The 26,960-nt window shown below is 29.7% G+C and overlaps 1 protein-coding gene across 1 annotated transcript; it reads left to right on the forward strand.

Moving 5' to 3' along the window:
• Positions 1-26,326, forward strand: LOC119613695 (putative carbonic anhydrase-like protein 2; the record flags this gene model as incomplete). Its single annotated transcript, XM_037969722.1, has 6 exons — positions 1-44; positions 752-802; positions 10,288-10,424; positions 10,493-10,705; positions 25,835-25,930; positions 26,057-26,326. Coding segments are annotated over 6 exons (811 nt in total), but the record flags the coding sequence as incomplete, so codon positions are not given.
• Positions 26,327-26,960: the final 634 nt, after the last annotated feature.

Here is a 26,960-nt window from a genome sequence, read left to right on the forward strand (position 1 = left end):
TATCTTTATACGTATAAAAATAAAGAAGAAAAATTACGTTAGAGGTATTAACTCATCACCACAGGATAAAAAGAAGTTTAGTTTTTTGCTAATTTATTTCAAAAATATAAATTAGTAAAAATGTGTGAACGAAGAAAACAAACCAAAGGAAATCTTAAGCTGTTATAATGCTCAATTAAATTACCTTGAACGTGAAAAATCTTTAAAGAAATAAATTAGCTCAGAATTTGTATAACAGAAATACAAAGAATTTTTTTTAATTATTCTATGAATTTATTTGTGTTAATTTGAGTTTATTAGCTCTATTAAGCGGTCTGCTTATATATGTTTAATTGTTTAATTTATAGGTTCATTATTTTTGGAAAATGTCTATGTAACTTAAATATTTTTAACCAGCTTTCTGAGAAGAAACCTTTCGAATCAACGTTTTTAAATAAAGAAATGTAAAGTGAAACCAGGCATTGCGTTTACTCTGATTCATCAGAGAAGTTACCCTTCATTGGAATACCGTAAGCTGTTGCTTTGGAATTTAAATACGATATAACCCCCTATAAATATTCATGAAAGATTAATAAAATCAAAAATATTTTACAAGAGGAATTTTGTATAGGAAATCGGCATTAATAAACCACTGATAACGTTAAAGTTTAATGAACTTTATATTCATTAAACTTTATTTTACTTTGCTTAAGATTCATACAAATGAAATGAAACTTTATTTAGTTTTTTTCCTTTCTATCTCTATTTTCAGTACTACATGCAGTTAGCTGGGAAGAATGGTGGACCTATGATGGTATATCAGGTAAGTTTTATGCAAAACTATAATAAAAAGAAATACATTCACAACAATACTTACATTCTCGAAAAAATATGTTTTATAATAAATACTACAGATATAAATTTAAATGTCAACTATGAATACTTAAATTTGGGTTAAATATTACAAAAAAAATCAGCCTAAAGTTATATAAACTAAAACGGACAAAAACAAAATGCTGAAAAAAAAGAATATCATACTATATTACAATGAAGGAAAAAATTTACTCTACAAAAAAGTAAACTACTATAAAACTATAAAAAAATGCCATGAATAAATATAAATTTGTATGCATATTTGTATTATTTTTTTCTTGTTATCTGAATGCACAACTAGGGATGCCAATCGGGACTGGTTTTTAGAAATCCCGGGATTCGGGATTTTTAAATAAATCCCGGAATCCCGATATCGAGATCCCGGGATTTTCGGGATTTCTAAATCCCGAAAAATATAAAAAAAATTCAAAAAATCTTAATAATTTACCGACAAAAATAAAACGTTTTATTTCATATTGCAATATGAATACTCTTAGTAGGTGTTTACTTTCCTATAATCATTTTGTGAAAAGAAAAACAAATTAATTCAAAGTACATACTTAGAATAAAAATCTTTCCATCCCAGGCACTGAATAGTAGAATAAAAACCTAAAATAATACCCATGATATCCAAATTTACAATGGTTTCCAAATAATATTTAAATAGTATGTGTAATGGGGATCCATACGAGGCTACATAGAGCACCTGTACTGCACCTATATCTCCTCCACCTTATATTCCGTGTTCACTAACCAAGGGAATTATCTTCTCGCCATCTTATTGACAGGTTGACTTCCATTATAGATATTCGATAGTATCAATGCCTATTTATTGCCCTTTTTATACCCTTAGTAGGGATGGTATATTGGGTTTCTCCGGAGTAGTGCTTTTGTTTTATACTGTCCTAAAATACGCTGATGAAATTTGAAATGATCGGGCTTTTGATCCGAGCCCCCATACAAAACACAGCTTTAAAAAAGAATTAGTGTCCACAATTCGCTTAAAAAGAGAACTGTCGCAATGAAATTCAGCATAAAACATTTTATGTAACCGTAAATTCGTCCTCCAAATTTTATGAGGATCGACTCATATGATGGCGTCCTTCCCCCAAGCATATTTCAGAAAAATAGTTTTTTAACAATAAAGTGCTAGAATATATCGGAGGCGAGGTATACATTTATTATGAAAACTAAATTACATTTTACTCTTATAACTGGTGTATGGGGTTATATGGTCGGCCTCGCCCGCCTATAATTTCGTACTTGTTATTTTTATATATCCGATAGTATCTATGCCTATTTAGTATAGCAATGAAATTTGATATTAGTAAATCCCTGACGAGCCAAAACCTCTCTACCAAATTTTATGTGGGTCGGTTCATAATTGACCCTACCCCCATATAACGCTTATTACTGGCTTAAAAATAGCGATGAAATTCGATACACATATGTTTCATGCGAGTCAAAATCTCTCTACCAAGTTTTATGTGGTTCGGTCCATAATTGACCCTACCCCTACATAAGGTCCCATCCAGATAAATACTTTAACGCTCATTACTGGCTTACAAGTACGAGTGTAGAGATGAAATTTGAAATAAGTAAGTTTCTTACTCGCGAAAAGCTAAGAAACTTTTATGGGAACGTAAATCTTCCTACCGGAAAGTGTATGAACCAAAATTGGTCTAAAAAATTATGAAAAATTTTATAAAAACGGTCAATGATTCACCCTACCTCTCATATAAGGTCCTATCAGTAAATTTGATGAGTAATATCACCCTGATGTTTATAGAAAAGCATTCCTTTTACGGCATACGGTTTGATGGTGGGTATATTAGATTCGGCATAGCCGAATATAGCACTCTTACTTTTTTTTTTTTTGATATTTCAGCTTGTAAGTTAGTAGAGTCATCTTAAGTCCAAAAACTATTAAAATTCTCTTATTTAGTACTTTATAATGTATAAAATAGCGGAAAAATACTTAAAAATTCGGATTTTAAAATCCCGAAATTTCCCGGGATTTCATTTTTTAAAATCCCGGTTTTCGGTACTTTCAAATCCCGAAAATCCCGGGATTTTCGGGAATCGGGAATTCCCGTTTGGCATCCCTATGCACAACACAATAATAATAACAGCAACAAACGACAACAATAGGTGACGTTAAGCCAAATGAAAGTGTCCAACTGTCTGGCCTGTCTGTTTGTCTGTCTGTCTGTCTACCAGCTTGGTTGTCTGTTCTATTTGTTTGTCTGATGGACCGCGTCTGTTTATGTCGTTTTTATTTCATTTTTAAACAATTTATTTTATTTTTTATCCGGTATATTTTTCTAATTCATTGTTTTTGTTGGTATAAGCAACAAGAACAATAGTATTTGCAATGAATTAAATGTGTATTTTATGCAGTTACAAAAAGGATCAGGATGTATGTAAATTTTTAAATAAAAACCTTTTATTTTAGGTAAATTTGTTTGCTTCTTATGTGTAATTTTATAGTTTATAGTCACGGCAGTGTTTTCAAAACCAATTACCTTAGTAATCCTAATTAAGTTCTAGTTCTGTTCTAGTTCAGTTCTAGTTCAGTTCTAGTTCAGTTCTAGTTCAGTTCTAGTTCAGTTCTAGTCAGTTCTAGTTCAGTTCTAGTTCAGTTCTAGTTCAGTTCTAGTTCAGTTCTAGTTCAGTTCTAGTTCAGTTCTAGTTCAGTTCTAGTTCAGTTCTAGTTCAGTTCTAGTTTCAGTTCTAGTTCAGTTCTAGTTCAGTTCTAGTTCAGTTCTAGTTCAGTTCTAGTTCAGTTCTAGTTCAGTTCTAGTTCAGTTCTAGTTCAGTTCTAGTTCAGTTCTAGCTCAGTTCTAGTTCAGTTCTAGTTCAGTTCTAGTTCAGTTCTAGTTCAGTTCTAGTTCAGTTCTAGTTCAGTTCTAGTTCAGTTCTAGTTCAGTTCTAGTCAGTTCTAGTTCAGTTCTAGTTCAGTTCTAGTTCAGTTCTAGTTCAGTTCTAGTTCAGTTCTAGTTCAGTTCTAGTTCAGTTCTAGTTCAGTTCTAGTTCAGTTCTAGTTCAGTTCTAGTTCAGTTCTAGTTCAGTTCTAGTTCAGTTCTAGTTCAGTTCTAGTTCAGTTCTAGTTCAGTTCTAGTTCAGTTCTAGTTCAGTTCTAGTTCAGTTCTAGTTCAGTTCTAGTTCAGTTCTAGTTCAGTTCTAGTTCAGTTCTAGTTCAGTTCTAGTTCAGTTCTAGTTCAGTTCTAGTTCAGTTCTAGTTCAGTTCTAGTTCAGTTCTAGTTCAGTTCTAGTTCAGTTCTAGTTCAGTTCTAGTTCAGTTCTAGTTCAGTTCTAGTTCAGTTCTAGTTCAGTTCTAGTTCAGTTCTAGTTCAGTTCTAGTTCAGTTCTAGTTCAGTTCTAGTTCAGTTCTAGTTCAGTTCTAGTTCAGTTCTAGTTCAGTTCTAGTTCAGTTCTAGTTCAGTTCTAGTTCAGTTCTAGTTCAGTTCTAGTTCAGTTCTAGTTCAGTTCTAGTTCAGTTCTAGTTCAGTTCTAGTTCAGTTCTAGTTCAGTTCTAGTTCAGTTCTAGTTCAGTTCTAGTTCAAGTTCTAGTTCAGTTCTAGTTCAGTTCTAGTTCAGTTCTAGTTCAGTTCTAGTTCAGTCTAGTTCAGTTCTAGTTCAGTTCTAGTTCAGTTCTAGTTCAGTTTCTAGTTCAGTTCTAGTTCAGTTCTAGTCAGTTCTAGTTCAGTTCTAGTTCAGTTCTAGTTCAGTTCTAGTTCAGTTCTAGTTCAGTTCTAGTTCAGTTCAGTTCAGTTCTAGTTCATTTCTAGTTCAGTTCTAGTTCAGTTCTAGTTCAGTTCTAGTTCAGTTCTAGTTCAGTTCTAGTTCAGTTCTAGTTCAGTTCTAGTTCAGTTCTAGTTCAGTTCTAGTTCAGTTCTAGTTCGTTAGTTCAGTTCTAGTTCAGTTCTAGTTCAGTTCTAGTTCAGTTCGTTCAGTTCTAGTTCAGTTCTAGTTCAGTTCTAGTTCAGTTCTAGTTCAGTTCTAGTTCAGTTCTAGTTCAGTTCTAGTTCAGTTCTAGTTCAGTTCTAGTTCAGTTCTAGTTCAGTTCTAGTTCAGTTCTAGTTCAGTTCTAGTTCAGTTCTAGTTCAGTTCTAGTTCAGTTCTAGTTCAGTTCTAGTTCAGTTCTAGTTCAGTTCTAGTTCAGTTCTAGTTCAGTTCTAGTTCAGTTCTAGTTCAGTTCTAGTTCAGTTCTAGTTCAGTTCTAGTTCAGTTCTAGTTCAGTTCTAGTTCAGTTCTAGTTCAGTTCTAGTTCAGTTCTAGTTCAGTTCTAGTTCAGTTCTAGTTCAGTTCTAGTTCAGTTCTAGTTCAGTTCTAGTTCAGTTCTAGTTCAGTTCTAGTTCAGTTCTAGTTCAGTTCTAGTTCAGTTCTAGTTCAGTTCTAGTTCAGTTCTAGTTCAGTTCTAGTTCAGTTCTAGTTCAGTTCTAGTTCAGTTCTAGTTCAGTTCTAGTTCAGTTCTAGTTCAGTTCTAGTTCAGTTCTAGTTCAGTTCTAGTTCAGTTCTAGTTCAGTTCTAGTTCAGTTCTAGTTCAGTTCTAGTTCAGTTCTAGTTCAGTTCTAGTTCAGTTCTAGTTCAGTTCTAGTTCAGTTCTAGTTCAGTTCTAGTTCAGTTCTAGTTCAGTTCTAGTTCAGTTCTAGTTCAGTTCTAGTTCAGTTCTAGTTCAGTTCTAGTTCAGTTCTAGTTCAGTTCTAGTTCAGTTCTAGTTCAGTTCTAGTTCAGTTCTAGTTCAGTTCTAGTTCAGTTCTAGTTCAGTTCTAGTTCAGTTCTAGTTCAGTTCTAGTTCAGTTCTAGTTCAGTTCTAGTTCAGTTCTAGTTCAGTTCTAGTTCAGTTCTAGTTCAGTTCTAGTTCAGTTCTAGTTCAGTTCTAGTTCAGTCTTTTATGCGTTATGTGAACATTTACTCATCGAAATTTACATAGATTTCCAGTAAAAAGTATTAAATACATCTAGGACTTATTAATTATCTCTTCATGGGAAATATTTTATTACTTTTTCCTGGTATATATGTTGTGGATTTTACTATAATTAATATTATACAAATTCCCCTTAATAAATACGTACTTGTTCTGTTAGAACACATACATAACTTCAAAACTGCTAAAACATTCAACAAATTTTTGAACATGCTTCAAGGGTATGTAGCACAAACGTACGAGTACTGATGATAATGCAATGAAATCATTTGTAAACCAAATGAAAACAAACAACATCAAAAAACAAAACTTCACTTAAGGAATTCAAAAATTATTATTACACTTTAACAGCACCAGGAAAAGAAGCTTAAAATCAAAAGGAAACCATAAATGATTTTTCCTAAGATGTTCATTCTTATACTAATGCGAAATATAGAAAGGGAAATAAAGAAATGAGAGAGAAAATAAGGAAATTATTTAAAGTAATGTGGAAATAACAACACTACAAGGATGCCATAATAATAGAATCTATTGTTGCAGTGCCACAATACTATTACTAGAACTGAGCTATCATGACTACATAGCATTAGTGTGTATGTGCATGGTGATGGTGATGATGTTGGTGTTGAGATGGAAAGAAAATGTTATGAATGAAAATATTACTAGGGAAATCCTAATGAGATTTAGAAGCTATACGAAGGCGTAGGATTATGCAGTTGTATTTTATAAAACGAACTCTGTACAACTTTCACGAATATTACCAAAGGATTGTGAAGTTGACGCCAATGCAAACCGACAAACTCACGTATAGATACGTATGTTCGTACATACATATATAAAGTGTAAGTTTGGCAGCAACAGCATCAGTAATGCCAACTATGCAGCTGGGTGTCATCCGTATTTTGTCATCAAATTTGAATGAAGCATGTTTTGTTGTATTTGTACGAATGTAGTAGTTGTAAGGTTTATATTTCTTGGTGTCTGTTGCTCTATGTTGAAACCTTCTTTTTTTGTTGGCTGCCTTCAACAAAATTTTACGTATGCATTAAAAAACGTGCTGTTCCTTGCAGATGAGACTGTTATGGTATGTGACTGCAAACGCAGCATAAAATTGCCAGGAATTCTTTATTCTTTTAGTTAAAGAAAGCAAAAAAAGCCAAAATAAAAAGGTAATTTCAACTTTAGTTTTCATTGTTTAAGAAAAGAATTGAACAAAATTCTGCTTCTTTAAATTTTTATTTTTCCACACTAAAGTTGCGTATATTTTTCATGTAAAAAGTCAACTAGAATAGATGTGTTTAACATCAATTCTTTTCAACGTACAATTTTTGGTTTTTATTTTTTTATTCTGATTTTCAAATAGAACGAGTGTCGTTATCACGTTCCATCAAAAATAAAAATGGAAAGAGAAAGAAGAATAAAACTTTAGAAGGAATAATATGACCAAGGAGAGATGAAAACTATAAGTTTTGCTGATAAGGAAAAATCCAACTACCATCTAGAAACCAGTTACACGTTCTGTCTCTCACAGAAACGTAAAAGCACAACGACAAAACAATTGTTAAAGTGCATTATAGTTAAATATGTTTAAAAGCCATTAAATGCATATTTGCCTTTTATTGCGCTTTTTGTAGTTTATATTTCAAGGTGTTGTTGTCCTTAAAAGGGTGGTAAAATAATATTTAATTGTGGGTAAATGTCGGATTTTTTATAATAAAATATGTATTACTAAGGGGTTTCATAGTGTCAGTTTCTTTTCGATTACAGTATTTCGAATTGTTTTATTTTCTAAGGTTCAATATAATTTGAACTTTTTGTTTAAAGTTGAAGTGAAACCAAATGGGATTATACTGATAACAAAAGATTTGCATACCGATAATTTAATAACCATTCGTAAAGGTATATTTTTTTTGCATAAAATTTCCATTTTCTGGAAGTTGAATTTTTATGACACAAGACTAATCTGTCACTGAACTTGCAGTCTCGTTTTTGTTTATTAGTAAGTACCCAGCAAATTCCCAGTAATAACTTGTACTTACAGAACTGCTTACTTTTCAATTACTACTACGTATTGTTATAAGGTATTCCTATAATGAATTACATATAATGAAATAAGTACTTTATTTTGAGTTTTGTCGTTTTTTTACACACACGAAAAGGAAATAGTTTTTCTGGGTGAAAATCATTATTTGACGCACAATAAAATAACTAAGCAGTGGTGTTGTGAGTTGGTAGTGAACTAATGAACAAGAGGCCCAGGTTCATATTCTGTGTGAGTAAGTTTTTGTGCGTAAAGAAGTTTTTTAAGAAGTTATTTGTATGCTGGCTTTTAAAATCATTACTTTTAAATGTAAGTTTTTGCGATACTATTTGACTGATAGGTATTATCAAGTACAACAAGAATCTGTTTTTGAAATTTGTCAAACACCTCGAAAATCTTGATATATAGGTAAATAACCGGTTTTTCGTATCTTTATGCATTTTAAACCCAATATCATAGTTAAATATCAATCAATTTTAGGATTCTCAACGGCTTTAAAAAGTATAATTTGAGGTTTCTATAATGATAGACATATGTATATGGTGTTTAAGTAATCTAGAGAAATGTATGTGAGTTTTGCACTCTTTTTCCTAGTTTTGAGATGTTTTCACATTAAATTATCTAATCTAATTCTAGTGTTATTTGGTGTGCTGATTCCGAAAATGAAAATAAAAAAGTCGTATCACCCACCAATTTTCCACATTTTCATATTTTAGTCCTTCTGACTGTATACTTGAGTCCCAAATATAAAATTCTGTTATTTTTCAGGTGTTGCAAATAGTGGCTGTCTCTGCATCTGGACTTATACTTCATATTATAAATATATTAAAATAATTTAAAATAATATAAATATATTAAAATAATTTAAATATATATTCCTTGATCATTCCAATAAGATATAAAACACAAAAAATTGGTTAAAAATTGTAAAAGTTATTACAAATTCTTCCGATCATTTAGTGTCACAAAACACCTATCTGAGAAGTATTTAAAAAAAATGTAAAAATCATGTCATTACATTTGGGAAAATGTCCATGTGACTTATAAGAAGGACAATAAAAAATAGTAAAGAAATTAGGTCGATATCTTTCACATATTAGAGGTACCTGCGAATTTAATTTTGAGGATTTCGGAGAAAACTATTTTTCGTTAAAATTTTTGGAAAACAGATTTTATTCTTTACTGTTATCCATTTTATATAAAACTTTTTCAGATAATACAATTTACGATAATATGAAACATATATCTGAAGTTTTAGTAAAATCGAATAATATTAACCCATAAACTGTAAAGGTCAAACTCAAGCTATGCAATATTAAGAAATCCTCTTGAAACCAAAGTGAAATATAATTTTGTTTTCAACCGATTTAAATGAAACTTAAGATAAATTGTATATAATGAAGACCCGTATTTAAGATGACCTCGAAAAAATTCAAATTAACCTTTAAACGTAAATATATTTTTATAATTATATAAAATGTCTGTAATATATGAACAAAATATTCGATCCCATTTTCCGAGTATATGGCGGGTGATAGAAAAAAAACAGATATCATATTCGGTTTCAGCAGCTTATACTACATTAAAATCAGTTGAATTGGTTTCAAAAGTTTTCACAAACCTACATTACGTTGGCTTGTGTTATTAAAGTATTAGAAAAATATGTCTATTTGTGAGTAAAATTCAACTTTGTTTTAAAAACAATCGATCGGAAGACATCGGTTTCAATAGTTGTTTCAATCGATAAAATTCCCCATATATGTAACTATATTTTGAACTGTAGTACTTTAAAGTACTAAATATTTTACCCTAAACACGATTGATTTAAAATTTAAGTAAAGTCATATCAACCTAAATAAACATGTTTTATTAGACGTTTTTTTCTATACATCGATAACATAATAACATTTATTCAACAACAAAAACAGCAAGAACAGTGGTACACATACTCAGTAAAGAAAAAAACACTTAAACGTTTTATAAGTTTTTTATTATTCCTATATATGTATGTATATTCCAACAAAGTATGTATCTCAGCAATAGTATCACATCGTTTTAAACTAAGTGTATTGAACGTGATTTGTTTTCTTAAGATTTCCCTACTAGAACTTAAGTGACAATTTTTAATTCAAAGATATACTAAAAAAGGAACTGCAAAAAAAAACTTTAGTAGTCCTTTTGAGCATAAGAATTTTTAGACATCTATAAACACACTAAGAAAAAATAAACATTAAATTTAAATATAAAAACGTCTAAAGGAAGACTTTGTCTAAGGTGACAATTTAATGATACATAATGGCAAGTAAAAAAATTTTAAAATATAAAAGAAAATATTGGTTGCACTAAACCACTTGTTGTAATCATTTTTAATCAAATCAAAACTAAAACGTGATTTATCTTAAAATCTTTCACCATTTTTTATATATTTTGTAAAAATTATTTTCCATCTTTTTTTTCATTATAGGTCCTGCCTTTTGGGGTTTAATTAATCCCGAATGGTCTTTGTGTAATAAAGGACGAAGACAATCACCAGTTAATTTAGAACCTCAACGTTTATTATTTGATCCTAATTTAAGAATATTACACATAGATAAACATAGAGTAAGTAATCTTTATCACATACATATTTTTAATTATTAAGTAATTAACAACAAATATTTTAATTACAGATAAGTGGTTTAATCACCAACACAGGTCATAGTATTATATTCACAGCGGGCAATGATACGGTTGCCAATTATGATGGCATGCAAATGCCTGTAAATATTACAGGCGGTCCTTTATCGTATCGCTATAGATTTCATGAGATACACATACACTACGGTCTACACGATCAATTTGGTTCAGAGCATAGTGTGGATGGTTATACATTTCCCGCTGAGGTAAGTTATTGTAACTTAATATTTAGTTAATTCTTCTTTGTCTTAAATTGCTCCTGTAGATAGCAAATCAATATTTACTTGTTAAATATAATTTACTTACGGGTAGATTTAATTAAAGGCGCAATTTGGTATTTTCCCTTTTTTATATTTTCTTTGTCGTGTTGTTGAGAATTTCATTTTAATAAAACAAAGAAATAAAATCATTTGATTATACATAAGTATTCGTAATAATGTTATACAGAATAAATATATTTATATTTACACACACTTCCATTTATAGGGTTATGGAATTTTTGTACAGTGATGGGCAAGTTTTTGCACACATTTTTAAAAGATTAGCCAGAAGAGTTGCGGATAGAGATTGTTTTGATTTTATTTTTTTAAATTTGGCAGCAAAAATTTTAATAAAAATTCATGGGTGATTAATTTTTGCAGAAAAACTATTATTCTATATTCTATTTCTAGTTCAGTTCTAGTTGAGTTCTAGTTGAGTTCTAGTTTAGTTCTAGTTGAGTTCTAGTTGAGTTCAGTTGAGTTCAGTTGAGTTCTAGTTGAGTTCTAGTTCAGTTCTAGTTCAGTTCTAGTTCAGTTCTAGTTCAGTTATAGTTGAGTTCTAGTTCAGTTCTAGTTCAGTTCTAGTTCAGTTCTAGTTCAGTTCTAGTTCAGTTCTAGTTCAGTTCTAGTTCAGTTCTAGTTCAGTTCTAGTTCAGTTCTAGTTCAGTTCTAGTTCAGTTCTAGTTCAGTTCTAGTTCAGTTCTAGTTCAGTTCTAGTTCAGTTCTAGTTCAGTTCTAGTTCAGTTCTAGTTCAGTTCTAGTTCAGTTCTAGTTCAGTTCTAGTTCAGTTCTAGTTCAGTTCTAGTTCAGTTCTAGTTCAGTTCTAGTTCAGTTCTAGTTCAGTTCTAGTTCAGTTCTAGTTCAGTTCTAGTTCAGTTCTAGTTCAGTTCTAGTTCAGTTCTAGTTCAGTTCTAGTTCAGTTCTAGTTCAGTTCTAGTTCAGTTCTAGTTCAGTTCTAGTTCAGTTCTGGTTCAGTTCTAGTTCAGTTCTAGTTCAGTTCTAGTTCAGTTCTAGTTCAGTTCTAGTTCAGTTCTAGTTCAGTTCTAGTTCAGTTCTAGTTCAGTTCTAGTTCAGTTCTAGTTCAGTTCTAGTTCAGTTCTAGTTCAGTTCTAGTTCAGTTCTAGTTCAGTTCTGTTCAGTTCTAGTTCAGTTCTAGTCAGTTCTAGTTCAGTTCTAGTTCAGTTCTAGTTCAGTTCTAGTTCAGGCTGTCAGGTTTAGTTCAGTTCTAGTTCAGTTCTAGTTCAGTTCTAGTTCAGTTCTAGTTCAGTTCTAGTTCAGTTCTAGTTCAGTTCTAGTTCAGTTCTAGTTCAGTTCTAGTTCAGTTCTAGTTCAGTTCTAGTTCAGTTCTAGTTAGTTTAGTTCAGTTCTAGTTCAGTTCTTAGTGTCAGTTCTAGTTCAGTTCTAGTTCAGTTTAGTTCAGTTCTAGTTCAGTTCTAGTTCAGTTCTAGTTTCAGTTTCTAGTTCAGTTCTAGTTCAGTTCTAGTTCAGTTCTAGTTCAGTTCTAGTTCAGTTCTAGTTCAGTTCTAGTTCAGTTCTAGTTCAGTTCTAGTTCAGTTCTAGTTCCGTTCTAGTTCAGTCTAGTTCAGTTCTAGTTCAGTTCTAGTTCAGTTCATCTAGTTCAGTTCTAGTTCAGTTCTAGTTCAGTTCTAGTTCAGTTCTAGTTCCTAGTTTCAGTTCTAGTTCAGTTCTAGTTCAGTTCTAGTTCAGTTCTAGTTCAGTTCTAGTTCAGTTCTAGTTCAGTTCTAGTTCAGTTCTAGTTCAGTTCTAGTTCAGTTCTAGTTCAGTTCTAGTTCAGTTCTAGTTCAGTTCTAGTTCAGTTCTAGTTCAGTTCTAGTTCAGTTCTAGTTCAGTTCTAGTTCAGTTCTAGTTCAGTTCTAGTTCAGTTCTAGTTCAGTTCTAGTTCAGTTCTAGTTCAGTTCTAGTTCAGTTCTAGTTCAGTTCTAGTTCAGTTCTAGTTCAGTTCTAGTTCAGTTCTAGTTCAGTTCTAGTTCAGTTTCAGTTCTAGTTCAGTTCTAGTTCAGTTCTAGTTAGTTCAGTTCTAGTTCAGTTCTAGTTCGTTCAGTTCTAGTTCAGTTCTAGTTCAGTTCTAGTTCAGTTCTAGTTCAGTTCTAGTTCAGTTCTAGTTCAGTTCTAGTTCAGTTCTAGTTCAGTTCTAGTTCAGTTCTAGTTCAGTTCTAGTTCAGTTCTAGTTCAGTTCTAGTTCAGTTCTAGTTCAGTTCTAGTTCAGTTCTAGTTCAGTTCTAGTTCAGTTCTAGTTCAGTTCTAGTTCAGTTCTAGTTCAGTTCTAGTTCAGTTCTAGTTCAGTTCTAGTTCAGTTCTAGTTCAGTTCTAGTTCAGTTCTAGTTCAGTTTCTAGTTCAGTTCTAGTTCAGTTCTAGTTCAGTTCTAGTTCAGTTCTAGTTCAGTTCTAGTTCAGTTTCTAGTTCAGTTCTAGTTCAGTTCTAGTTCAGTTCTAGTTCAGTTCTAGTTCAGTTCTAGTTCAGTTCTAGTTCAGTTCTAGTTCAGTTCTAGTTCAGTTCTAGTTCAGTTCTAGTTCAGTTCTAGTTCAGTTTCTAGTTCAGTTCTAGTTCAGTTCTAGTTCAGTTCTAGTTCAGTTCTAGTTCAGTTCTAGTTCAGTTCAGTTCAGTTCTAGTTCAGTTCTAGTTCAGTTCTAGTTCAGTTCTAGTTCAGTTCTAGTTCAGTTCTAGTTCATTCTAGTTCAGTTCTAGTTCAGTTCTAGTTCAGTTCTAGTTCAGTTCTAGTCAGTTCTAGTTCAGTTTAGTTCAGTTCTAGTTCAGTTCTAGTTCAGTTCTAGTTCAGTTCTAGTTCAGTTCTAGTTCAGTTTCTAGTTCAGTTCTAGTTCAGTTCTAGTTCAGTTCTAGTTCAGTTCTAGTTCAGTTCTAGTTCAGTTCTAGTTCAGTTCTAGTTCAGTTCTAGTTCAGTTCTAGTTCAGTTCTAGTTCAGTTCTAGTTCAGTTCTAGTTCAGTTTCTAGTTCAGTTCTAGTTCAGTTCTAGTTCAGTTCTAGTTCAGTTCTAGTTCAGTTCTAGTTCAGTTCTAGTTCAGTTCTAGTTCAGTTCTAGTTCAGTTCTAGTTCAGTCTAGTTCAGTTCTAGTTCAGTTCTAGTTCAGTTCTAGTTCAGTTCTAGTTCAGTTCTAGTTCAGTTCTAGTTCAGTTCTAGTTCAGTTCTAGTTCAGTTCTAGTTCAGTTCAGTCAGTTCAGTTCTAGTTCAGTTCTAGTTCAGTTCTAGTTCAGTTCTAGTTCAGTTCTAGTTCAGTTCTAGTTCAAGTTCTAGTTCAGTTCTAGTTCAGTTCTAGTTCAGTTCTAGTTCAGTTCTAGTTCAGTTCTAGTTCAGTTCTAGTCAGTTCTAGTTCAGTATAGTTCAGTCTAGTTCAGTTCTAGTTCAGTTCTAGTTCAGTTCTAGTTCAGTTCTAGTTCATTTCTAGTTCAGTTCTAGTTCAGTTCTAGTTCAGTTCTAGTTAGTTCTAGTTCAGTTCTAGTTCAGTTCTATTTCAGTTCTAGTTCAGTTCTAGTTCTCATTTTCAGTTTAAAGTTACCAGAACATTATGTTACTATTATATTTAAATGGGTTTTATATATGCAATTTAATTAGAAAATTAGTTAAATTTTATTCAATGTCAACAACTACTTACACATGTATGTTCTTTTATTTCCGTTTTTTCCTTAAATTAAATCAAAACAAAGTGCATAAACTACTTTTCTAGTCTTTTGTTTTTCTCTCTCGCGTGGACCTGGTTTTACCCTACCAGTTTTATATGACTTTGACTTTATTTCATAGTAAATGTCATTACATATGAATACAAAAGAAAATAAAATAAAGAAGAAAAAAATACAGAAACATAGAAAAAGATTTGAAGTACATATAGATTTGTTAGACGTGTTGGTTGTTGATTTTTTATTTGCTGTTGTGCTTTTTTTCCTTTCTTTTCTGATTTGAACATTATGACAGTTGCTGTCGTCGATGGTTGCTTAAGCTTCCCTTTTGTTGTCAGTTTTTTTTTTTGCGATGTTTCGACTGCTGTCATTTGAACATATTTTGTTAGAGATTTCTCTAGGTTAAATATTTATTTAGACAAACGAGCGGAAGTATATTTGATCAGTAGCAGCAACAACAGAAACAAAAACAATCATTTAAATCGTTACAAATGTTGAGTGATTTATTTACACAATTTTCTTGCCACTCAGTATTTTTACACACTTATGTTTGTATGTAGCAGTTAAGTAAACAAATATGAAGACACTTTATTATTTTCCTAAGAGCAAAAAAATGTTCATTTACTTTCATTTTTATTTGATTTCTTTGTTAGAAGGTTTATTTTTTTATATTTTTGTTCATTAAATGTTTACAACTGTTTGCAAAAAAATAAGTCATTAAATTTTTGTAGTAAATACAGGGGCGTATGAGTAATATTTACAATGATTTATTTAAATGGTAATCATGCGTTGGATTTTTTTTAATATATGGTACATGAAAGAAAAATTTTTCTTTTTTACTTCTATATTTAGTTAGTATATTTCTTATTAGAGAAAAATTATTAAATTTCATAAAAGACGTATTTGCTTTTAAATATATATGTATATGTTTTTTTTTTCTTAAATTCCAAAAATAATTAACTGTTCAGTTTGTATCTTCTTTTGAAAATCTCCGGAAGCAGTATTATAGTCATTATTAAATATTTCTGTCTTGCTTTAAAATATCTTTAATAAATTTACAAGTTTTAATATGCAACAAAATATTTAAAATTCCGCTCTATTAAAGAAATTTAAAACCAATTAGTAATCTATACAAATATGTATATATATTTTTTCTTAAATAATTTACCCGTATATTTTTACTTAAAAATAAACAAGTCAAAAGCAAACATTAAAAGCGTATATGTGTATATAATACGCTAAATAAACTAAACACTATTCAATATTTATTAATTTACAAAAACTTTAAAGGAAATATTTACAAAAAATTGAGAAAAAAGTCGCATACACCTGCATGTTTTGCGGTGCTTAAATTTAAACCACAAAAACCAACTAAAATAACCACGAAAATCATGCTATAATGGATAACAAACGCAATTACATACAAACACAAAATTTGTAATTATGTTATGTACATATATTTACTCACAGACACATTTCGCCAAAACATTTGCTAAACAAAGAAATAAATGAAATAGAAAAAAGTTAATAAACCAATAGAATATCTAGTAAAACACATTATAATTGTTATACCCCCGACTCTTGTATATTGACATAATAATATTGGATTTGAAAAAATATACAAATGTTTGTTTTTCTACATAGAATGGGTTGAAATATTTATACTTAAGCATGAATGAACAGGCAAATACAAACACAAACATGTTAAGGCATACTTGTGAGAAAGGGCAAAGTACACAAGAGAAAAGTATTTCCAGGATATTATTAGCAAACGGAATTATGTCTAGCAATCTTGTAAGCAGGATTAATTAAAATTACCAATTAAGAATTCATTAAATTAGATAAAAAATTGTTAGTAAAGATGGAACGACAGATACGTAAACAAACACTTAGACTGTAGCGTTAGACAAACTTAAGGAATGAGTTGAGGTAAACAAGAGCAAGTATTAATATAATACTTTTAAATACAAAATATTAAAATGATTGCAATTGATAAATAATTTAATATATAATTTTTTATATAGTATTCATCACGAATGTCGAAATAGTAAATTAAATTGAAGTATTGCCGAGAGTAAGTCAATCGTTACTTTTATGTCCTTAAATAATCCGGAAAGAAGTTAATTGTCCCTTCTGTACTAAGTATACATTAGAAAGTTATTAAATCCACTAAAAGTAATCTATTGCAGTATATTTTCTCCATGTAATCGAAGTAAATTGCGATTGTAAATCATCCGTGGATGTAGTCTAATAAATAATTACAAAACCTTTTAATACATTCTCCAAAATTTTCTCATCACACTCCTCAAAACAATTAAAAAGCTTAGAGTAAATGTTTAAATACCAAATCCAGGGTATAATAGCAAAATTAACACAAGAAAACACAAAGCAACAAAAAAATTGTTTTACTTACTTTAATTTCTAACGTTATTTGGCAACAAATAACAATGTCATGTCTGTTGCTAATGTTTCTATTACAAGTTAAAAAGGATACAAATGAGTAAATGAGTAAATTTCATATAAAAGTGTTTAAATGTTTTGTTTGTATGGCAATATGTCTGTCTCTTTAGTTGAATAACGTTTTCTGTCTATAAATATACTATCTTGAAATGGTAAGTGAGTCTGTGTTTATGTGTAAAAATATTTGTTGAATCTGTTAAAATACTTGGTATTTGTATGAGAGTGTGTGTTTGTTTTCACAATCTTTATTCTCAACTCTTGTTCAATGGCCTAGAGGCTATTTAATATTCTATTTAACGTTGTTTTATATTTTACTTTTTTTTGTTTCTTTTTCGCAAAGTAATTTGGCTCACATTTCATTCTTATGTTTATATTTTTATTTTCTCGTTTTTTCTTTTTTTTCAATGAAACTTTTATTATTCTTGTTTTGTTTAATAGTGGGAAAGTTTCCTATGTAACACAGATCAATTTCAAAAAGATTTGTTTTAAGAAAATCTTATATTTATCTCCAAAATTTGAGATCACAATTTTTACAGTTAGTTAGTTAGGTAGGTAGGTAGGTAGGTAGGTAGGTAGGTAGGTAGGTAGTTAGTTAGTTAGTTAGTTAGTTAGTTTGTTAGTTAGTTAGTTAGTTAGTTAGTTAGTTAGTTAGTTAGTTAGTTAGTTAGTTAGTTAGTTAGTTAGTTAGTTAGTTAGTAGTAGTTAGTTAGTTAGTTAGTAGTTAGTTAGTTAGTTAGTTAGTTAGTTAGTTAGTTAGTTAGTTAGTTAGTTAGTTAGTTAGTTAGTTAGTTAGTTAGTTAGTTAGTTAGTTAGTTAGTTAGTTAGTAGTTAGTTAGTTAGTTAGTTAGTTAGTTAGTTAGTTAGTTAGTTAGTTAGTTAGTTAGTTAGTTAGTTAGTTAGTTAGTTAGTTAGTTAGTTAGTTAGTTAGTTAGTTAGTTAGTTAGTTAGTTAGTAGTTAGTTAGTTAGTTAGTTAGTTAGTTAGTTAGTTAGTTAGTTAGTTAGTTAGTTAGTTAGTTAGTTAGTTAGTTAGTTAGTTAGTTAGTTAGTTAGTTAGTTAGTTAGTTAGTTAGTTAGTTAGTTAGTTAGTTAGTTAGTTAGTTAGTTAGTTAGTTAGTTAGTTAGTTAGTTAGTTAGTTAGTTAGTTAGTTAGTTAGTTAGTTAGTTAGTTAGTTAGTTAGTTAGTTAGTAGTTAGTTAGTTAGTTAGTTAGTTACTTACTTACTTACTTACTTAACTTAAAATTGTTCATATAATCAAGTTTAAAGTATTTAATTCATTTCTAACAAGTAGGAAATATAGTCGGACATGGCCGACTACATGATACCCTATACTATGGTTATATTTTGAAAATTATTTATTTTAAATAAATAAACTTTTATGTTGAATTTTACCTTAATTCCGATGTATTTAAACAATTTATTGATGAAAAACTAAATTTCTAAAGAGGCTTTATATTTGACTTATATAGGCCGATCGTAAACAAATTGGGAAGAGGGATGAAATTTTATGTAAATGTTAGTTATGCTGAATTTCATCGCAATACTAATGGTCATAAGTAAATTTTTGGACGTTTAAGTTATATGGTGGCTAGGGTCCAACGATGGCCGATTATTATAAAAATTAGCACGGTCATTCATGCCTATATAAAACTTAGGTGTGCCAATTTTTTTTGCTGCGATAGTGGTTTATTTGACGTATTTTTGAGTTAAAAAAATTTCAAACGTTTTCAATAGGCATCGTCCTTGTGGCCAAAACCCGGATGGTACAAATTTTATTCAACAAAATCTTGAAAAGTGTGGCCTTTAGCTTGCGCACAAGGACTATATAGACTGCCAGCTAGCCGGACGGACGGACATGTCTTAATCGACTCAGAAAGTGATTTTGAGTCTTAGGGTGTAGGACCAATATTTTTATGCGTTTAAATCATCAGCATAAACGTATAATACCCTCCCCACTATAGTGGTGTAGGGTATAAAAAGATACCAAACGTTAGACATACTTCCCTCATTTATATTTTCGGGATTTCCTGTAGAACGTAACATTGCTTTCATACAAATTTGATTGGGGTTAAATAGCAGCAGTTGTTGTTTCACAACAGACATAGTTCGGCTAAAAAAAAACAACAATAGCATGAAAAAAATCTCTCTCATAATAGTTGTAACAAATTAGAATTTCAATTAAATTCCCAGTGTTTTTTCTGTTCTTATATACATACTTACATATACATACATACATGTACATATATAATACGAAGTCTCATTTAACTTTGCCAAGAATAACAGTGAAAAAAGTGACATTTTAACTTACAAAATGTTGACAATAATATGATGTTATAGAAGACACAATTCAGCAAATTAAACTATGTCTCAACTAGCTGTGATATTGCTCTTCTTTTGCTAATATTTTTTTCTTATTTTAATTATTACATTTAAACATAAATTTTATGTAAAATGTTGTCTTGCATGCATCCACCATCTTTTACATGCAAGCAAAACTAGTACATGATTTAAAGTCATGCATATAAATTGCCTCAAGCTCCACCGCAAACAAATGGCGCGCCATTTTTTGAAGTCCTTTTTGAGTATGCAATGATGATGATGACAACCAGAGAAGGCAAAGAGTGTAATGAAGAACATTATATTAATTAATTAAATTCAAATAATTTTGGAAGAATTTCAATGAAATTTTACATTTAAAAAATTTTGTCTAATTAATAAATTGGATTTTAATATTTTCTTTAATTACATTTAAAATAATAAACAAATATTTTATATATCTGTTTCGCGGTCTATACCAAACTTATGACTTCTATGTAGTTTTAGAGTTTATCTAGTCGTTGTTTAAATGTTAGTCTAAGGGTGTTTGTATGTAAAATATGTATAACTACTAGACATAGTAGTGGTTAAATGCTTGGCTGTACTCTCTATATTTTAATTTTTAAATATTTTTTTTCGAGCTATTTCCTTTCCAACAATTGCCATTATGGCTTTTCTATTGTTTTCGTGCTAAAATATATGTTTTTCTTTGTCTGTTCTGATTTGTATGTCATTTTATGGTGCTGTGTCTATGTGCTGTGAAAGAAGTTAGAAATTATAGTCTACACACAAGATACAAAAAATTATGTCATTTTTCAAAATTTTGCAATTGTCATATGACAAATAGCAGAGGAAACGTTATAAATTAAACCATTTGTAAGACCCTTTTACTAGTTTTTCACTAGCTATGGCGTTGAGTTATTAAGAATTATGACAATTTAAGTTCTAAAGTGGTTAGAAATTAAATGGGGTGATATTAGATATTTGGGTAATTTGAGAATTATAAAATTGTCATTAATAAATGGATAAATGAGTGTTGTTGGTTTAAAATTGTTAGATAAAATTTTTATCGGATCACATTAAAATAATTTAATTTGTAAGAAAATATTAAAAATATAATATATATTTTATAATAATAAAGGAAGGGAAAAAATCCAAATCTTCATCTATAACCCTAAACTCTTACATTATATTAAATAGATCAGACTGATTGCCTGAGTTGTCCGTTTATCAGCTAAATAAATCTAAAAACATTTCTATAAAATTAGTGTACCTCTTAATTAAATAGCTAACACAAGAATATGAGTTTTGAAAAATGAAAATAAAATACTATCAAGAGGAAAGTTTGTAAAGTAGAAAAAATCATTTCGGTGAAATTATATGATGTTTCCCAGCAAAAACTTTCATTACCATGCAAGGGGTGAGAATGCTCAAAATTTACTTACACAATAGCATTTTTAAGTTATTATTGTAACACGGGGATGTCATTGGAGGAAAGTACTTACCACAAACGCTTATAAGTAATTATAAAAAGCAGTCGTTGTAAATCGTATGAAAGTGGCCTCCGTTATGTTAGTGGTTAGTGTTTCTATCTAACTAACTAACTAACTAATAACTAACTAACTAACTACTAACTAACTAACTAACTAACTACTAACTAACTAACTAACTAACTAACTAACGAACTAACTACTACTAACTAACTAACTAACTACTAACTACTAACTAACTAACTAACTAACTAACTAACTAACTAACTAACTAACTAACTAACTAACTACTAACTAACTAACTAACTAACTAACTAACTAACTAACTAACTACTAACTAACTAACTAACTAACTAACTAACTAACTAACTAACTAACTAACTAACTAACTAACTAACTAACTAACTAACTAACTAACTAACTATCTAACTAAATTTTAATTTTCGGTGCGAACATCAGCTACTTTTCATCTACATATCTAAAAAATTAAAAAGTTTTTTATATAGAATATCCAAGCACTAGAATGTCCTTATTTAACTTAATCATAAAACCAATAAAAGTTAATAATTAAAAACAAAACCTAATTGCTTCAAACCCCAAACTATTATTTAATTCTTAAAATAAAAAATATTTAAAATGGAAATCATAAAAATTTTAAATTTTATACTAAAATACATATATATTTTGCAATCAATTGCAAAATGCATTGTATTTAAATATTCCCATTTGTTTTTAAAATAAATATTCCTACGAAAATAATAATATATTTTTTTTTCTTGTAAGATAGACAATAAAAACTATGATGAATAAAATATTTTTATATAGACTTTTATGTAGATTTTCTATTTAAACATTATTTCCATATCCCTCCTGTTGAAAGTCTTTCTAGTAAACAATAAAAATTATGGTACAACTTATCGTACACAGATTTTTTATTCTTATCCATATACTGGTTGTCAGAGGCAAACAATCAAGCAAATAAGTAGGTGACTCGAAAAATGCACTTTTTCTTTTTAAATGAAATACATATACATAAGTACATGTATACACTGGACCTAGAAATAAGGACTTTTACATGTATCTACATGTATATTGGAAACATAACCATAAGCATAGGTGCAAAAATAATCGAAAAATACATATACATAAATAATACATAAGTCTAAGAGTTGGCAGTTATTCGTATTTTTAAATTAGCTTTTAGCTTTACGATTTGATAACCGAATGGGTAGTTCAATACTTTAAAAAAAATTTGGTAAACAAATAACCCATTATTCCAAGTTAAACATTTCCAGAAAAAGAAAAATTTTTCATAAAGTTTTGCGATTATTTTTTTTAGAATTTATTCGAATTAATCTTACATTGATTATTCGAAAAATTTTTATTCGAATCAGATCCTTGTTAACATACACAAATTTAAGTATTCTTACACACACACACAATAATTTACTTTATATTCTGTTTCCGCCTGTTATTTGCTGTTGTATTTGCAGTTGTTCTTGTTATTTTTGGTATTTGTGTTGTTATGGATTTTGTAATTCTGATGCAAGTTTCTTTTTCTGTTAAAGCTGCTGTTCTTTCTATTGTTTTTGTTCTTATTCCCAAAATATTACACAAATAGTTACTCTTACATGTTTGCATACATATGTATAGTATGTAAACCAAAACTTTACTCTTTGGTTTTGTTACTAATTTGCATGTGTGTTGACATTAGGGCGGTCAAGTTAAAAATTAATTTGTCATTTAGATTTCAATTAAATAAATGCACACAAATTAAGGGATTTTTAGATAGATTACCGCCAAATCAAGGTATATATTTGTAGAAAAAACTGGTTTAATAAAAAATGAGATTTTACATGAAAATTTTTATTTTTAGTGAATTTTTTTTTTTTTTTTATTAAAAATTTTCTCATAAAGTCATTTATTCTCTCTTGACATGGAACCTCCCTAATATACATGCTAAATTACACACATGTATGCATTTGTAGATGTAAAGCATACATAATAGTTTGTGGTAGTTATTTGTCTGCATTTTGTTGATAGTTGGGATTATATTGTGTAAAATTTATGCCAAACAAGTATTGGTTCTATGTCCACATAAGTGTTTTTTGTTACTGTTTTGTTGTTTTTCTCGGCTATCCTCCTGTTGTGTATGCAATACAATCTGTGTGTACTTATTGTGTTGTTTGTACGAAGGTATAAACTGCAAAAGTGTATTTAGATAAAAGAAGTATGTTGGTGCATTGGATATGAGAGTAAAACAGGAATATCGAAATAAAATTACTAGTGTTAATTAAATATTAGTGGTAGAGCCCTTATGATTTAGGGATAAGTAGTCAGATAAATCTATATACATGCAATCGTATGTTGTTATTCCTTTTGTAATTTTATTACTCAAAATTTTACAGAGGTTTTAAGAGGATATTCTCTTTGAAAATTATGCACAAGGTAATAGAATGTAAAATATTTAATAAGAAATAAGTAAATCGGGTATATAGCATAGGATTAACGCAGAATTCATTTAGAATGAATGACGTATTATTTATCTAAGAATGTCTATCTAAATTTGTTAACCTCCGTCCGTTTCTGTATCTGTGTCAATTAATAAAATTATCTTTTTAGTGAAAATTCAGAATATTAGTGAAAAATTAGTGAAGCATCGGATTTTTAGTAAAAAATTGCACAATTCAGATTTTAATGAAAATTTGTTTTTTAAGTGAAAATTTTGATTTTTTGTAAAAATTCGAAGTTTTAGTGAAAATTGAATTTTTAGTGAAAAAAATTAATTCTTTTGTGAAAACTTGGATTTTTAGTTAAAATTTGGTAAATTGGATTTATAGTACACAAATAAAAGTTCTGTATTCGGCTGTAGCGAATATAACATACCCTACACCATGGTGTGTTAATAAACCAGTCAGTACGAATTTTATTTTTTTAAATAAATTTTTTATTTATTTTTATTTTATTTTTTTATTTTTAATTTTTTTTATTTTTATCAATTGTAAAACGAGAAAGACACTTTTTATAGGTTTTCATTCAATCAGGGCGCTTCTAGATTTTATTTTCCGACCTTAAGAAGTATATATATATTCCGACTCTTTATAGATAGCGAAATCGTTTAAGCGATGTTCGGCTGTATATGTTGTTCAAACTACAGGGCAAGGTTGTGGATTAATAACATGTTGGATTTGAGCTGATAATGCAAAGATTGGGTATGTGTTGGTGTGCGATGTACCATCGGATACTTGTATCAGATGGATGAGAAGGATTCTGAGATAAATCTGTAGAGATATCGGAATGACGGATGAAGTATCGGTTGAAGTGGCGATGGAGTTGGTTGAGACTTTGGAGGAGTTGTTAATACCTTAATCTTTTATTTATCGGCGATTTTACTTTATGGTTGAGTGTGTTGAAGTTTACTCTTAAACATGCTCAACTTATCACAGTAGGTCCTTGTGACCACTAAAATAAGTCTGACTAATTAAATATGGATCTGTGTTTTCGAACCACCAATTCCGTCCCTAGATGCTGTTGCTGAAACAACAGAGCCTTCTCAGTAGTGTGGTTGGGCAACTTTCATGGAATGCATTGGGGTGAGTCTTTATATGATGAAAATGCTTGTAGGGACAGGGCATTCCTCATGGCATCAATAGGGTGTTTTCACCTGATGTTGGGTCCGTCCCTTCTATCGGCTCTTACCAGTGATTACCTTTTGCTTTGCCGAGGTTTGATTGAGCTTGACTCATGATAACTGTCATTCCTAAACGGGGCTACTATGGTAAGAGATTGGATAGCTCGAGCACTTGAGCAAATGCTTGTACATGGACCAGCACAACCATGTACAAAAATTGCCACCTGTTAGTAAGATACACAAAGAGGCGGTGGTAAATCGTCAAAGAAGCTCACCCAGTGATTGAAAAAGACCACCGTCAAATAATGCCAACACGGCAGGTGTTCATGTAAAGCACTTCGACATTCACATGTCATGGAGGTATAAAAATTGGATTTTTATTGAAAATAGGATTTTTAGTGAAAAATTTGATTTTTAAAAAATAACAATTTTAGTAAAAAAAATGGAATTTATAGTAAAAAATCGTATTTCTTATGAAAATTCGGATTTTTAATGAAAATTTGAAATTTTAGTAAAAATTTTGATTTTTAGTAAAAATAAGATTTTAAGTAGAAATTTGTTCTTTAGTGAAATTTTTAAATTTTTGGTTAAAAGTCAAATTTTTAAGTGAAAAATGGATTTTTAAAGAAAATTTCTGATTTTTTCTGAAAAATTTTATTTTGTGAAAAATCTGATTTTTACCATAGTGACTGCATCAATTTCCAATATGTATATGTAATTGATTAAAATAAAAGTGGTCCAGATTTTAACAGTATTTTATTAAATTCGTCCCATTATTTAAAACCCGACAAATTTAATAACATAGACTGTAAGGTGTCATGTGTTCGAGCATGATCGACTCTATTTGTTTTCCAATTTATTTACCTTAGCAAATTAAAACGACATTTCTTACATATTCATTTTTATTTATTCATTTCCAAAAGTCTTAGCCACTTAAAATTTTTGAAATACTTTTCACAAACCAAGTGTCTGCAGATAAAACCCAAAACTTTTAACTTTTCAAAATATTCTTTAAAAAATACTTTCTTCCGTTGGAATTTATATTTTATTGTTTGTATTTTACTTTTATTTCTACAACTGTTTCTCATTGCTGCTATTGTTGTTTGCTGTTGTTCTTTACAAATAAACAAGATTATTTAAAATTTCCTCGTTAGTCTGACATTGTATCTGTGTATCGACACAAATACAGAAAATAAAAACATACAACAGCAACAGCAACATTTATACAAACAATATTGAAAACTTTTTACACATGTACAGACCGATATTAAGATATTATTTGGATTTATACTTCAACATAATGTCAATATAAATTAAAACATCTTATGCAGTAAAACAGCAACACATACACACACACAAGACAAGGGTGAATAAAAAAGGATTTATTCATTTGTAAGGGCTTAAACATGTTGCAAGTAAATTTGGCAACAGCAACAACAAGAACAATAATAATAATAAATATACATTACAGGTTGTAAAAATAAAATCGATTTCATTTTTACTGTCTTCATTTTACTTTAATTTACAGATACAAATATTTGGTTATAATTCTCAATTATACAACAATTTTTCGGATGCATTAAATAGAGCTCAGGGCATTGTTGGTGTTTCGATACTATTGCAGGTAATTAAAATGTCAATATTTAAAAACATTAAAAATTAAGTAAGAAATATTTATAGCAAATTTTACACTTTACATATGAAAGTACGTACTTTACATATAAATCTGTTTCTGTTCTCTTTTGTTCAGTTGGGTGATTTATCGAATCCCGAATTACGTATGTTAACCGACTCTTTGGATCGTATACGTTATGGTGGAGATGAAGCATTTGTTAAACGTTTATCCATACGTGGCTTATTACCGGACACTGATCACTATATGACGTATGATGGTTCAACCACGGCACCCGCCTGTCATGAAACTGTTACATGGGTGGTTTTAAATAAACCAATTTATATTACAAAGCAACAGGTGAGTTTTTTTTTGTCCAGACTGTGTAATAAGAGTATACAAAAGTAAATATTTATTAATTCATATACTGTCAGCTTGACGTAAAGAAAAAAGCAAACAAATGTTGTATGAGTGTGTGTATAAAAGTATTTGTTTTAATAAATTAAAACCTTAAAGGATTTTACAATCACTACCCAAGTTTGTTGTGTTAGTTTAGTTTGTACAACTAACAAAACACTCCTTGAAAAATAGAAACATGTAAATAGAAATAAGTCAAACTATTTCATTGTACATTTACCTTGTAGGTTCATAAATTGATAAGTTTGTAAAATTTTGTGGTGACCTTAAATGTTAAATATTTTGAGAGTATAAAAACTTTTGAATTCAAAATATTTTTTTTGGAATAGAAGTTTTCTTTAATCGATGTAGGGAGAAGTTTAAAAAAAATGCAGAAAACAGGAAATTTAAGTTTTTTTGAATTGTAATCCATCGATTACAATTCAGAGAATAATCAATAAACTAACCTATAGAATAATCAGTAAACTGTTCCATGGACTGGTCACTAGACTTATACATAGAATACTTAATAGACTCCATAGAATAGTCAACAGACTAGTTCATAGAATACTCAATAGACTCCATAGAATAGTCAAAGGACTAGTTCATACAATAATCAGTAGTCTAGTCTAGTCTATAGATTACA

The sequence above is a fragment of the Lucilia sericata genome, unplaced genomic scaffold (genome assembly GCF_015586225.1).
Source record: "Lucilia sericata isolate MDLA Ls3-8-SP2 unplaced genomic scaffold, ASM1558622v1 Contig002249F_arrow, whole genome shotgun sequence".
Taxonomy (NCBI): Eukaryota; Metazoa; Arthropoda; class Insecta; order Diptera; family Calliphoridae; genus Lucilia; species Lucilia sericata.